At 44.4% G+C, this 15352-nt stretch overlaps 1 protein-coding gene across 1 annotated transcript; it reads right to left on the bottom strand.

Annotated features, from left to right (window-relative positions):
- Window positions 1-7: 7 nt before the first annotated feature.
- On the bottom strand, window positions 8-6236 carry LOC311339033 (metalloproteinase inhibitor 4-like; the record flags this gene model as incomplete). The annotated part of the gene is made up of 4 exons (XM_084464393.1): window positions 8-105; window positions 459-573; window positions 809-906; window positions 6098-6236. Coding segments are annotated over 4 exons (450 nt in total), but the record flags the coding sequence as incomplete, so codon positions are not given.
- Between the last annotated feature and the right edge of the window lie 9116 nt (window positions 6237-15352).

Raw genomic sequence — 15352 nt, 5'->3', positions numbered from 1 at the left:
GATATCTGTAGTTGAGATTCTTTTTCTGGGACATTGATAGGTTATCCCAGGGCTCCACCAGGTCACACTGGCCAATAGAAATCCTCCCATCATTCCACATACTTCCTGTTGTGTGACAATCAGAATCACAAATATGTAGTTACCAACTCTAGCTATGAAAAGATACATTATTTGTTAATGGAAAACAAGATTGAAGGGAAAACACATTGAATCGTCTTTGATTTTCAAACTTTGCAAGGTAATATGTTATATTGATATTTGTTCTTAGTATCGGCTGTTTTAACAATTATTGTACTTTTGAAGACATAACTTCAAAAATAGTCATAGTAAGAATATGCTGAAGGCATACACTAGCATGCCAGACATGGCGCGTGTATGGACACACCATATTCCCATGAACCGTATTACTGGTCAGAGAGGGAGCTCCGGCCCACTATCAGGTCAACGTTGCACCGTACCTGAGATGAGGTATCCCGCCTTGTTGTTGGAGTCCAGTTTGACTCCACACAGCGAGGAGAAGACAGGTGTGTAGACATACTGGATGTCTTTGGCCTTGTCAAAGCCCTTGAACATCTAAACCACAACAAAGAAATCCATTCAACGAGTCGTTAGAACATCACACGTGTATGTGTCCGTTGTGGGTGGGTGTGTGTGTGTCTGTCTGTGTGTGTGTGTGTGTGTGTGTGTGTGTGTGTGTGTGTGTGTGTGTGTAGTAAATTGTGTGCATGCCGGTCTGCTTTTGTGTGCCAGCATGTGTTTATGTGTAGTCTATAAAGACGACGGCTTCTGACGACGCTGGACATCCCACCTTGATCATCTTTATCTCGTACTGGATCATCTTCATGTAAGGAGAGGAGCTGTTGCTAGGTGACACAATCTTCTCACCGGAGATCTTTGCCCTTATCACTGAAACGTAGGAGGAGACAGAACAAGAGATGCACGTGCGTTCAGTGTGTGATAGGGTTAGAGGTAGGATTAGGAACCGTGTAGAAGTGTCCATGAGTAGTGAAAGGTCATAACCATTCACCTTTAGCTACTACCCTCATCATTGTTCATTTTTCCACTTTAAATCTAAAATACTTATAATACAGAGAATAATACAGGTGGATATTGCTACTTCTGCAGATTGTGAGCAGTCGATTTCCTCCTTGCAAGGATGGATACACAGGTTGTAGGTCTTCCTGCAGTCCTAAGTCCCTCCCTCCCACGCACGCACACACACACACACACACACACACACACACGCACACACGCACGCACGCACACACACCTACGCACACACACACACCCACACACACACACACACACACACACACACACACACACACACTTCATCTCGCTCCTCCCCAATGGTGACAGAACAGACATGTTTCCTTCTGCTTCTGAGAGTGAAATCAAACCCTCATGGAATAGCAAGTAGCTGGCTGTCTCACTCCCATTTGATCTTTCTACGCACAATCTTGATTTGCTGAAATTCAGTCAAGTCAAGAATAGAAGTTTAGTAGAAGTGTATCATTTGTTCACGTTTAAACAGCATCATACCGTTCCAAAAGAAAAGCTCACTCGTGCAGATGCAATTCATAATAATAATAATAATAATGCATCACAATTTTCACTTCAACGTATTACAAGAAACATTGAAGTGAAAATTGCAAACCTCCAACTAATGACGACTGTACGACAATCATGGGAGAATGTCTTTGTGTGCTGTTTACACAAAACAGTACAGCTGCATTCCATGTGAAGCCTACTGGTAAGCAGTGGTACTGCCGTTAGGAACAGCCTCCAGCTCCCACAGCATGTAGAGGATGAGCCTGGCTCTGATCCACTATGGCTTAAGCTACGACGTATTCCCACCTCCTCCATTTTGTAGGGACATGTCAGACACCTTGGTTAAAGCACACTTGCATCATCCAGAGATTAGAAGTGTTTTGCGTTTTTGTGGAGCTTCATTAAATTATCCTTTTGAATTGAGAGCTATCTTACCATACGATATCTTCAGGACTCTCTAGGACTATTAAAAAAAAAAAGCACTACAGCCTAACCCATCGCTCCTTAGGAGTGTCGTCCTGTTTTTGTGCGAGTGGGGCTTGTGCTAGGCTCTGCAAGGCAGTCCCTCCACATAACTGCCATTCTTCTCCCTTTGCTTTCCCTCCAAAGAGATAAAAGCCCGTCACCTCGGGGGGCACGAGTGAGGGATGAAGTTGGAGGGAGTGAGAGAGAAGTATAAAGAGAGGAGTGATGGAGAGGTAGAGAGACAGAGAGGCAGCGTGGAAGAGACTGGCTGGAAGAGAGAGAGAGAGAGAGAGAGAGAGAGAGAGAGAGAGAGAGAGAGAGAAATAGAGAGAGAGAGAGAGAGAGAGAGAGAGAGAGAGAGAATGTAAACCAGAGTACTCCCTGCATAACCCTCACCCCAGGACACAGCTAAGCAAACCATTGCCTTGTTTTCATGATCCTAATGTCACATATTTACACCACGTTGTTGTGAACTGGTAACACATTGAGCAGAGGGAGAGTGAGGTTCATGCAATGCTTTTAGCGGCTGGATGAGTTGAATAGTAGATGGAAGCACATAGTGCAGGATAGAAATACAGGAGATAAAAGGAAAGTACTTATTTAGACATACTCAAAACCATCCATTGATATGCTCTCTCTATTTCTCCTCTCTCTGTCAACAATCTCTCGCTCTCAACTTATCTCTTTCACTCACTCATGCACACACACACACACACACACACACACACACACACACACTACACAAATAAACATGCCAAGGCAGCCTGAGTTAGAGAAACACTTTGGAGTGATAATATCACATGGATTGTGTTGAACAGTTGGAATGCTAAATGGATTATTGTGGACTATTTCTAACCCTTTTTTCATTTCCTTTTTTTTTTTTCATTTCCTTTTCACACAAGAGCCTAAATTTGTCTATTCTGTCTTCTTATATCTTCAACTATAGGACAAAAACGCTAAAGAAAATACTGACAATGGCATTACTTCTGATTAATTATAATACACATATAAATTGTTAGCTTCTAGTAATTTGTGTTTATTTTATAAAAGTCAATAAGTCTTAATCAGTGTGTCGTAACAGCAAGAATATGATGGAAAGGCTTTCTGCTTTGCATGGTATTTCTGGCACTCTTCCAGTCAACAACCTATTCCCAACCCCCTGCAGTTTGATAGCTACATTTCAGTTAACCAGCAGGTCAAACTCACAATTACATTTTACTTTTATCACACACCTGTATCAATTCAATAACCTCAATAACGCCATCCTTCAACCAATGTACCTGCTCACATGCAAGCTGCATCTCACTGTTTTCATCTCATTAAAAGAAGAGCCTGTTCTGGTGGTGTATACAGTGACCCCCACTGGAGCTATCACAGAACATCATTATATTCTTATACCAGCATCGGACCAGTGCACCGACTCCCTCCTTTAAGGTGGGCACCGGCGCCTCCTTAAACAACAAGCAACTTAATCTGCGGAACATTTCATAGTTTGAACTCCAAAAAAAAAAACTCATCTAACTTTCACTGAATTCCTGTGAGCCGGACGGCCTCCCGTTCGATACAATAATTGGACGGGAACCAGAATGAGTCCATTGCCGCCCATCGAAAGAGAAATATGGCAAAGCTAAACCATGAGAACTGATGTTGTAAGTAACTTCCACCCACCCACATGAATCGGCGCCCTTGTCATGCTCACAAAGCTGAGCTGTCAGCGGGCTTTTCACACGCCTAGCGTTAGTATGCAGCGCGCTAAGCCCAGCCTATAGACATGGAAATGAACTTGAGGGGAGACCGAGGGAGACGGAGGGGGGGGGGGGGGGGGGGGAGAGAGAGAGAGAGAGAGAGAGAGAGAGAGAGAGAGAGAGAGAGAGAGAGAGAGAGAGAGAGAGAGAGAGAGAGAGAGAGATGGATAGAAAGAGAGAGGGAAGAGGGAGACAGAGAAAAGGGGGAGACAGACGGGATGGAGTAGGTTTACTGTCGGCTCTTCTTGGCCTGTGTCCAGCATGCAGGCCTATCCAAAGTAGGTACACACACACACACACACAGACACACACACAAATGTAGCGCTGTGTACAGAGGCAGCCAGGAATCAGTCAAGACACGGAGACTTATTATGAAGGGCAACATCTTCATTCAGCTCTGGCGTCAAATCTCACAACACCGCTGGGTCAACCCAAGGCCACGGGCGGTCTCTCAGAGTCTCAACACGACAAGGACTTAAACACATCACAACACAGCCCCGGCGTTGGACACAGTGATGCAGTACAGTAAAAGGCACTGATCACTCCCAGACACCAATAGCAAAATTCCCTGGGTATTCAAGGGGACTTTCAATGCTTGTAACGCGTGATTATGCCTTGTGTGCATCGAGGCACTCTCATAGCAGTGTATTATAGACAAATTATGCAAAAGGATAACATATCTACAACTTCTGAGGGATGACATACTTAGATAGTTAAGCCACTAAAATAAGAAAGAGCTCCAAATAACAGTATTTTGTTCCAATAACCCACATTTTAGAAGCCAACAGCCTGGTCTGAGTCTGAAGGGACGCACAAGTAATGGACGAGTTAGAGAGGGGAGAAAATATTGTATCATTATGCAACCTTTTCAAAATAACTTTTTATATTTTTTTAATTCTTCAACCAGATGCCCGCAGCATCACAGCTGAAACCACAATATCCCTCCTCTGCTCTCCTCTGCTCCCCTCTGCTTTCCTCGCCTCTGCTCTCCTCTGCTCTGCTCTCCTACCCTCTCCTCTCCTCTGCGCTTCTCCTCTCCTCTTCTCTCCTGTCATCTGTGCTCTTCTCCTCTACTCCTCTCCGCTCCAATCCGCTCCAATTCGCATATTCTCTCTTCTTCGCTCCTCTGTGCTCCACTCCTCTCATATTGTCTCCTCTTGGATCTGAACCTCTGACAGAGACACTCTCTCCAGAGCCAAGCTCTCAGAGAAAGCGTAAAGTGTTGGCTTTGCTAGGCTTAATAGGACTGTCACTGGAATGGCTCAATCAGGGAGAGGAGTGGGCGTCAGAAAGACAGACAGACAGACAGAGAGACAGGCATGCAAACCAAATAGCAATGCATACAATAAAATGTAACATGCAGAAAGGGCAGACTAACCCAGAAGAGAAAATGTTACTGATCCACTCTATGGTGACATTTCTGCCACATCTTACCATCTCCCTCTCTCTCTCTGACTTAACATTATGCAGGTTTTATTTGTTTATTTATTTATGTTTATATATGTATTTTTCTGCCCAATTTCCACAAAGACTGCCGGTTGCTGGTTGAGAGCTACATAAATTATAGATTTCTCAGTAAAACGCAAATGCACACAGATATAAACATTGCACAATGACCTCGCAAATCCTATCCTTAGAAATTGAGAATATTACTTCAGAAAACCACTTTGTTATGCTCCTCTGGGTGGTCTCTATTCCTCTGTAACTCAGTGTGTTACCAGCCTATTGTTATTTAGTTATGTATCTTCCCACCAGAGTCTCTCTGTGGACGTCCTTTCTTTCTTTCTTACTTTGACCTAATGAGTCACGGTTCTTGCACTGCAGGCACACATCCTCAAGCAACTCCTCTGTAGTCCTCACTGAGAAACCCACTCGCTGGGAGACACTAAGGCAATGAAATGGCAGTCTACCCCTGTTGTTCTGCCTCACGCTTTGGGTGAGGTTGCGAGAGGAATAGACAATATTTTCTTTGTAATGCAATCAAATAAGGGAAATACAAGTAACAACACAATAATAACATCAAACGTAACTTCTAGTTCGATGTCTCTGCGTTTCTGTGTTTGTTTGCGTGTCATTTTTTGTGTGTAGACATTTGTTTTCTATCTGTGTGTGTGTGTGTGTGTGTGTGTGTGTCTGTCTGTTTGCGTGTGTGTACCCATGTGTGTGTGTGTGTGTGTGTGTGTGTGTGTGTGTGTGTCTAATGCCTGCTTCCATTCCAGTTCATATTTAAATGCAGATCATCATCAAACACAACCGAAAAGCGAATGCAAAAACACGCTTGCAAAAAACAGCGTCACCTGATGAGCTTCTGAAAAAGGGGACAGAGTCCCACTCACCTATCTCGGCACCACAGAAGAGCTGCTGAGGGTGTGCGGGGTTGCAGCTGCATGCGTCCACCAGTTGCTCCCTGCCCAGACCCAGGAGGACACTCACCAAAAGCCCCGAGTACACACACCACACCTGCTGCATGCCCATGGCTCCTGGCTGCCTCAGACTGCTTCACCAATGGTCGGAAAAAATCCCTTGGCAGCCTCTCCTAATGCTGTTTCCTTCTCCCAGGGAGCAATCCAGGCCAGCAGTCAGCAAGATGGTTGGGTGTGGTGGGGGAGGGAGGGAGAGGGAGGGAGGGCGGGTGGGTGGTGTCGAGGGGGGAGGCGGGGGGGGTGTGGGGCAGGGAAGAGAATTAAAAGCAAGAGAGAGGAGCTCGGGTGAGCTTAAAGGCAGCTGTGGAGTGAAAGGCTCTAGTAAGTTTAATTGCGCCCCTGAATACCAGCTGGTGCGACGGCTAACTTTGTTCAAGTTCAAGTTTAGCTTAAGGCGGCTGCTGCTCTCGCTCCCTCTCTCTGTCCTAATCTCTTACTTCTCTCTCTCTCTCTCTCTCTCTCTCTCTCTCTCTCTCTCTCTCTCCTCACTGTCTCTCACTCTATAGCAAACACGCAGAGACACTCACAATGGTTGGTTCCCTCTCACATTGACGCTCTGGTCTTGAATGCTGAGAGGGTTGCAGCACACAGGGCCTCTTATGTACTCCACCACTAATGAATGGTTCAAGGACCGCCTATTTACCAAAAAAAAAGAGAATGTGACTAATCAGTCTAGTGGTTCTGGCTCAGAGTAAATAGAACTACCCAACTATAGAGAGATAGAAAGACATAATCAAAAAATAGAAATATTTGAAATTAAAGAATTAGGGGTGGATCAGTACATGTTCGTTTTTTAAATTTCCTTTGTAAAATTGTCACGGAAATTGTAAAACACAAAACTTGTGTGTGTGTGTGTGTGTGTGTTTGTGCATGCATATGCGTGCGTGTGTGTGTGTGCATGTGTGTATGTTTAAGCTGTAAAGTTCCACTGCGAATTATAGCACACCCCTCATTCATTTCTCTGCCTGACAGTTGATGACTAAGCCTGACTAATTCCTATTGTCATCGGAAGTCACAATACCTTTTGATTGTGTTGTCACGCCTATGTTTATTTAGCCATCTGGACAACTAAAACAAAAACAAAAAGTAAAATAAAGTGAAAATGGAAATCATTATGTGAGATTTATAGTTTAGATCGAACCAATGCATCAAAGAGATAAGGTTAATAAATATTTAACCAATAAACAAAATCAATTACTATAATTTGTAGACACATTGTGCCATAATGAATGTAGAATTACATCAACAGAAAATATTTCTGTACAATGAAAGAATGCATAACGATGAAATGAAAGCAACTGCAGCGACAAAAAGAAAATGCATTGAATGTTTTTTCAACACGTTGTTTCTAACGTGATACTTGATGATCCACAACACAGCATTATTTATGGATGTATTTCCTGTTTATAAATGTGTCTTCTTCGTTTCTAGATTACCACGCCCAGCTTCCCAGTGGTGGTGAAGATAGGCCACGCCCACTCTGGAATGGGAAAGGTATTCAAATCTCATATTTAAATCTAAACAGGCTGCATCTGATTTAACACCAGATTAGGTCTGGAATGAGTTCATGGTGTGTTTTCTTGCTGTTGATGTGTTCAATAACTCTGAATCACTAGTCTAGTGTCAGTGGAAAAAAACTGACATTGCATTCCATCTAGATATATTGGCACTGGTTGATTGTGCCTCTGGCACAGAGGCCATTTTAATCGTCAATATTGGTGCACTGCAATACCTGATCAAAGTGATCATACCAAGCTACATCTGTTTTGCTCTTCTTTAATCATTGGTGAAATCCAAATCCAGTGGGTTCAATGAAATGGGGAAAATAGACACTGTGTGATCATAGTTACAACCAATGGAATACTTACAACCAATGGAAGCACTGCAATACCAAGTGTTCATACCAAGCTACATCTGTTTTTGCTCTTCTTTAATAATTGGTGAAATCCAAATCCAGTGGGTTCAATGAAATGGGGAAAATAGACACTGTGTGATCATACTTACAACCAATGGAATCCCACAAGGGGGACCTGACATAACACTAAAGGGAAGAGAGGCTGCTCACTTTGTTTGTCATGAAAAGACCGTGAAAAGCAGTCTTGATTGCAGTTCTGCTCTTCCCAGTTTCCAGGATTTCTGAGACCACTAAATCACCACTAAAGGTCTCCTCTCAAATGGCTTGTGGTGAAGAGATCTTAGTGGGGTGGCTGGGATCCTGTGTCCTGTGGTTCATCCTTGTCAATGTCCATAACATTGCCTTTCCATTCCCCTTTGCGTTTCCAATAGACAGAACAGAAAATATGGAATTATTGTTTCTTTTTAAAAGAAAACTCAAAAACAACTTTGCACCAGGGAAAGCTGCCTGCACACTCTATTGATTTTTATAGTTTATTTATGTATATTTTTTCAGGGGCCCTAATCAACCACCATACTCTGCAGGAATAAACTCTTCTGGCTTTAGGCATTCTGTCCACTTTTTTTGGTTTGTTTTACTCAGCCCTTAGTAAACTCTTTCCCTTATCCAGCCCTAACTATGCTGGGCCTCTGTGTTCCAGGTGAAAGTGGACAACGCCAGTGACTTCCAGGACATTGCGAGTGTGGTGGCCATCACCCAGACCTACTCCACCACAGAGCCCTTCATAGACGCCAAGTACGACATCAGAGTGCAGAAGATCGGCGCTGACTACAAAGCCTACATGTATGTCTTCTATTCCCGGGGGACTGAAGGGGGAAGGGTTATATAATAAAGTCATAAAATTATTATAATCGTCATCACAGAACAATCATAACAATTATCATTATGTTAGAATTAACAATTGTCGTTTTTCTTGAGGCTATTATTGCAATTGTAATTTCATGCAACGTTTTGAACATGTTTTATCCGTATTCTTTATGAATCTAATCAGGCTCAACCTTCTCATTTGCAGGCGAACATCCATTTCTGGTAACTGGAAGAGCAACACTGGATCTGCCATGTTGGAGCAAGTGGCCATGACTGACAAGTAAGCATGCGGTCTGTGTTCATTACGCACCGCATGGTCACGACCAACATGGCCTTAACAGCATGTCAAAACAAATCACAGTGTGGGATGTGTAAAATGTGTTAAATATGTTTTTTTTTGTGTGTGTGTGTGTTTCTATTTATAATTCAATTTAATTGCACAATATTTCAAATTAAATTAAAGACGTTGAAGACAGTCAAATTCAACAGTTCAATATTAAATTAAATGTTTAGCCTTGTTTAAGATTCCACATTAGCCAGAGGAAAAGCCACAAGTTATAAAATATAACGTGAAGCATGTAATTTCATTTCAGGAATGAATCTTTCACAAATCAAATCACATATTAGGTATAAAATAAGAACCTTCAACTTTTTATGAGTGTAACAACATTTGGATGGGGTCAAAAGATGGCTAGAAGATTACTATCTACGTTGCAGTTTTTTTGCTTAAACATTCTCATTTATATTCAGATGTTATTATGAGTCAGCATCACATTCCTTAAGGCCCGCCACTGTAAAAACAGTAACTATCTAAGTACCATCCTCAACCACACACACATTGGACATCTGGCCAGTCTCCTCGTGGGTCTGATTGGTTCAGACAGTGGGTGATCTCGACGTGTGTTTTGCAGGTACAAGCTGTGGGTGGACGCCTGCTCGGACATCTTTGGAGGGCTGGATATCTGCGCTGTTAAGGCAATCTGTGGGAAGGACGGCAATGACTACATTACTGAGGTGCAGCAGCTGCGATGGATGACTGGGTGGAGAAACAGACAGATGGACATGATAGACAAGTGGACAGATAGACAGACAGACACACGCAGACAGCAACATAGGTGGAGACATTTAGTAATCATTTGTCAATATAAATTGTCATTCTTCAATGGCATCCACTTTGGATTCATTTTTAATAAAAAAAAAAATTTGGACTCTGATTCAGATATTAATGAGGCCTTTGAAGGTTAATTTTAGCCTGTCTGCCCTCGTTTCTCAGTGGTGAGATAGTGGACGTCTGCCTGGGAATAGATAGATGGAAATGGCAGGCTAACCTGATTAAAGATCTCACTAGTGTGATCACTAGAGCAGATTACATCTGCATCTTAAGGTCAGGGCTGGAGCCTCTAAATCTCTACACACTCCGCTTGACTCCCGCGTCAAAACGACACAAACACTGACCACTCTCACTCTTGGATTACTCCATGTCTCGCTCGTTCTTTCTTTGATTTCCCCTCCACTCTTTCTCTCCATCATTGTTTTACTCTCTAAACGGCCCTTGTGTAGATCTGTCACTCTCTCTCTCTCTCTCTCTCTCTCTCTCTCTCTCTCTCTCTCTCTCTCTCTCTCTCTCTCTCTCTCCCCTTTTCTCTGTCTCTTTCTAGTCTAATAGCAGGCTTAGTGTGTGGAGTGGCTTTGGGTGTTCCCCATATCTCCGCCACAATGCCAGTGCGAGACTATTCATCTTGTCTGTCTTTAACAATTTGTCCAAAAATGTAACCTCCAAAACACTGCTTCCTTGTAGTGGCCTGGGTAGAATAGGGCTGCGTGTGCGGTAAAGGTGCAACAGAAGAGGATCTGTCCACACGTCACAGTGACAGAGAAATCCCACGTTCCCAACACATACCCACCATGGCCCATAGCAGTTGTTTGATGGCGAGGTAGTGTTTATCCTGTGTGCCCGTGGAGTTCTGCTTGGTTTCCATGGCTAAGTGATGCAGCACTACACCGTGACACAACAAGTCGGTGAACGTGCTCATTTGCTTGTATGTGCAATGTGTTGTCTATTTAAATGTATCTGCCTCCACCGCATTCAACCTATTATGGTGGCACAGTGGTTAGCTCTGTTGCCTCACAGCAGAAGCAGAAGGTTCTTGGTTCAAAGCATGGGGGGCCGGGGGGGGGGGGACCTTTCTGTGTGGAGTTGTAATGTTCTCCATGTGTTCATGGGTGGGTTTTCTTCCAGGAGCTACTCCCAAAGCAAAATCAAAAAGACATCCACCTTACGGTTGATCCTCCTGCCCGTGCCCTTGACCTAGGCACCAGGGTGTAGCTCTGGAGTGGGTGCCTGTGGCTGCCCACTGCTCCTAGCGCTGCTGGTGATAGGCTGAGTGCAGAGTCCTCAATTTCCTTCGGGATGAAAGTCAAATAAACATAACAGGTTGATAAGTGGGCTTGAGACCATTGTGGTCAGAATTACATCTTGTATGACTTTAAACCCCTCGTCTCTGGGATTACTCCAGCTTAGATGCTTTTGCGTTTTGATCATTTGGTGAAACTACTCGGCGAGTGTCAGTTGTCGACTAAGCCCATGCCGGTCCGCTCTCCCAGGTCATGGGGTCGTCCATGCAGCTGATCGGGGACCACCAGGCCGAGGACAAGCAGCTGATCTCTGAAGTGGTCCTGGCTAAGATGACCCAGGCCCTGGCCTCCAGGGGCCCCGCCGGCGCCCGCTCCCCCCAGGGCCAGATGGCCACCACGGCCCAGCCCCAACAGGTAGGCCAAGACGCTCTCCTCCACCATCACCACTGTCTGCAGATATGAAGACCACATATCTGTGAACCGTAGCCAAAGCATAAGAACCTATCACATTTGATTTAAAGCGTCTGTAGGGTCCATTTGAGGGTTGTAAAGAGAGATAGCAAGATTTTGAGAATAAACAACCCCCAAACAAAGGCTTGTAGGCTAAAACGTCTCGTAGCGACCCTGGTTCGATTCCACCCAGGGGTCTTCTGCTGTGTCATTGCCAGTCTCTCTCAACCTACTTTTCTGTCCATAGAAAAGGCAAATAAAAAAGGCCCACAGTTATCCTTTAAACAAATATATCAACGAAGAGACAATATTGCTGTTGAAGACAAAGTAAAGGCAGGGGGATAGAGAGTGGCAAACATGTCATGTATACAAACAGCAGTAAGTCTATCACCCTTCTCATCTCTCCATGGTTCACTGTCAGTGCCATCTGGCTTAATCATATGAGCCTGCCTAGTTTCCACCATGTGGCGGTGGTTGTTATGATGTCATTATATTGTCTTACAGAGTGCTGTCCTGAAGGAGGCAGCATCCGATCCCAACCGGACACCTGGGCAGCGACCCATGCAAGGTAAACATCCATCTTTCTCCTCTGCAACGCACAGTTAAAAGGAAAACCGAACTGTGTGTTTGAGAAAGTCCCCCGCCCATTATCAACAATTGAAATATGTATCCTCGGCCACTTTTGGTGGACACTTTCTTTCTTATTTTATTTAGGTGCAGGGCTATATTCGCTCATTTGCACAAGCTACTTGGATGGATTTCACCTGGTGACTCCAACGGCCAGTATAGGGCTCATGCTATATATCATGCCGGCATTTAACCTAAAGAGGGCAATTTGAATCCATAGTTAAGCCTTCAAACACGTTTGGGTCAAATGTATTAAGTTGCAAAATTGATTAGAGACATAGATAATGATCCTGATGTTAGGACAAATCTACCAGAAAGCATCTATAAGGTTAAATAGCAATATAAATGCTATATTTATAATGCTATTAAATTAAACCACAATAAAAACCAAGCAGCTCTTTGTTATCATCAAAATAACAAAGAAGCATCAAAAATAAATATGTATTGTGTCATTTAATTAATACATCCTGTCCTTTATCTCTTATGAAATTTATTTATTTATTCATTTATGAAATTATGTTGTGGCTGTTGCAAATTGAATAGCTCTAGAAGCTTCTCTCAGTGAGGCTAAGTGAGGTGATAAACTGAGTTGAACCCAATTTTAACATGTTTCTAATGCAAATTAATGAAGCAATATGTATAAGTGGTTATGCCAATTTTTTTTTTGTTTTGCATGCATGTGTTATATTAGACAATGCTTGAAATGTTGCCATGGCTTCCATTGATGTGTAGCAATTGTTATGAACAACCATGCCTACTTAAACCTGCACTAAGATCCCTGTCTTTGCCGTGATAACACGATTAACTCACTTCACACGTTAATTTATATCGGTAGCGTAGACCTATATATTGGCTAAATGTCAAATACAATTTATCTAAGGGCTGCACATCTGGGAGATAGAAGATGTAATGAAGGCTCCCCCTCTGCAAGACAAATGTAAAATAGGATTATTTAAAATAAAATGTAAGTCTAAGAATATGTTTACAATAAGAAGATTGGCTAAATTAATATTGTATGCTTTTTTTTCTCTCGTAAAGCTGGTGTATGGGCCGAATTACATTACTACATACATACTACATACAGAGCATTTGATTGATGGTGATTGCTGTCGGGGTGCAAGGAGAATCTCAACAAATGTGACAAAAAACGCATTAATATGCTTTAATAGGCCTTCTGCGGCTCGGGAGAGTTGTATAGACAGTGAATTCCGACAAAGGTGCATTAATTACGCAGTTCAAGAACCGGAGCAGCAGTGATCTTTCTTATTACCTAAAATTATTTTATGTAAAGCACGTCATGCCAGGCAGCATCTTGTGAGACAGACCCCCATAGACGCAGAGGCATCGACCTCGAAACACGGGGTGTTCTGCATAGCGTCGAACACGACGTGACGTCAACTTCACATCCTGTTAGGACGTCAAAGGCTGTGTGGATGAGATGTAAGAGTTGTAAGATACACATTCTTACACCGACAGCCTTTTGAGCTGAGATCCAATACTCACTTACACACTGTGTGTCGTTGTTGCACACGTCACGAGTCATTATATAACCCTGGTCGTGCTCTCCTTCTTGCCTGGGTTCTTCTGCCTGTATGAATTTAAAAAGCTTAAAATGACTCATTCATTTCAACCTGTATATCTCTGTTTTGATTTGACTGTATCTCTTTCCAGTTATGCCTTAATCCTATTTTCCTATTAGCTGCTTTTCTGTCTATTTCCTCTCATCGTTTCCTTGAGAACCTCTTGCGCTGCAGTTGTCAGATGCTCTGCAGACACACGACCATCTTAAACAGTGTTCTGCTGCCCCCTGCTGTTCACGCTGTGCACATATCCTCAGCTCGTTTCTCTCCTGATCGTTTGGAAATATATTGATAGTATTCCAGTATGACATTGACTGCGGATCCGTTTTTTGCTGCTAATGGGTTGTATAAAAATGCATAATATGTGTGACACATTGCTTTGGTTTCCAAGCTTTGATAGAGCTAGTTTTAATTATTGTATTTTAGTTCTTGTTTTGATTAATTCCGTATGCATGCATCTGCATTCTAAGAGAAAATGTTACCAACTAGGCTGAATAACTAACATAAGTTATTAATAACATAACTTTTATGTGTTTGAGTCAAACTCAAACATAACTCAAACTTGGTTATGTGGGAGGGTCACAGTGGTATATTCAATATCAAAGTGCCAGGGCACAAGACCACATCAGTTCCAGACAATTTAAAGCCGAAAAGTAAAAACCAAGACGTGTGGTTCATGTTTCAAATAGGGACACCAATGAAAACCCAGAGCGTGGACCCACCCCAACAGCCAGCTAAGAGGCCGTCTGAACCTGCCGCCAAGCCCAGCATGGCCCAGAAGCCTGGCCCGGTCCAAAAGGCGGTCTCCGTTACAAAACCTCCCGTGCCCAGGCCTCCTCCTCCAATGAACAGGGCTCTGTCTGTCAACAAGTCCAGCCCGGCCCCGCCTCCCCCAGCCGCCCAGGCTAAACCCACGGCTGCACCCGTAGCCTCCCCTGCAGCCAAGGCAGCAGCAGCAGCAGTCTCAGGGTCCCCCCCCGCCAGAGCAGCAGCCGTAGCCCCAGCCTCCCCAGCTCCGGCCCCAGCCTCCCCAGCTCCGGCCGCCGCCGCCGCCGCCGCCGCCGCCGCGACCACAGAGCAGCCCAAGCCCCAGGCCCAGGCCTCTCCCTCCCCGTCTCCCGGGAAACCCAAGGATCTGCCCCCCAAGCCCACGCCCCCCGCCAAACCCATCCCCCCCGTGCGCCGGAATTCCAGGTCTCAGATCCAGGTGAGGCAGCAGACTCTACCGGCCGACCTAGCCAAGTCCCAACCCGAGGGCCAGGCCCCGGCGCGGGCCCCTGAGTCCGCCTCGGCCCCCCGCCCGGCGCAGGTCCAGATCCCGGCCAAAGCGGCCCCGTCTTCCGAGGCCGGGCCGGCCGCGGCGTCCGAGGCTGAGCGCGACCCGTCCGAAGGGGACGCCCAGCAGGACGAGCAGCCGTCGGACCAGCCGAAGAC

The sequence above is a fragment of the Micromesistius poutassou genome, assembly GCF_964030765.1.
Source record: "Micromesistius poutassou genome assembly, chromosome: 2".
Taxonomy (NCBI): Eukaryota; Metazoa; Chordata; class Actinopteri; order Gadiformes; family Gadidae; genus Micromesistius; species Micromesistius poutassou.
The sequence above is the reverse complement of the archived record's forward strand: the minus strand, read 5'-3'. Positions and strand labels throughout refer to the sequence as shown.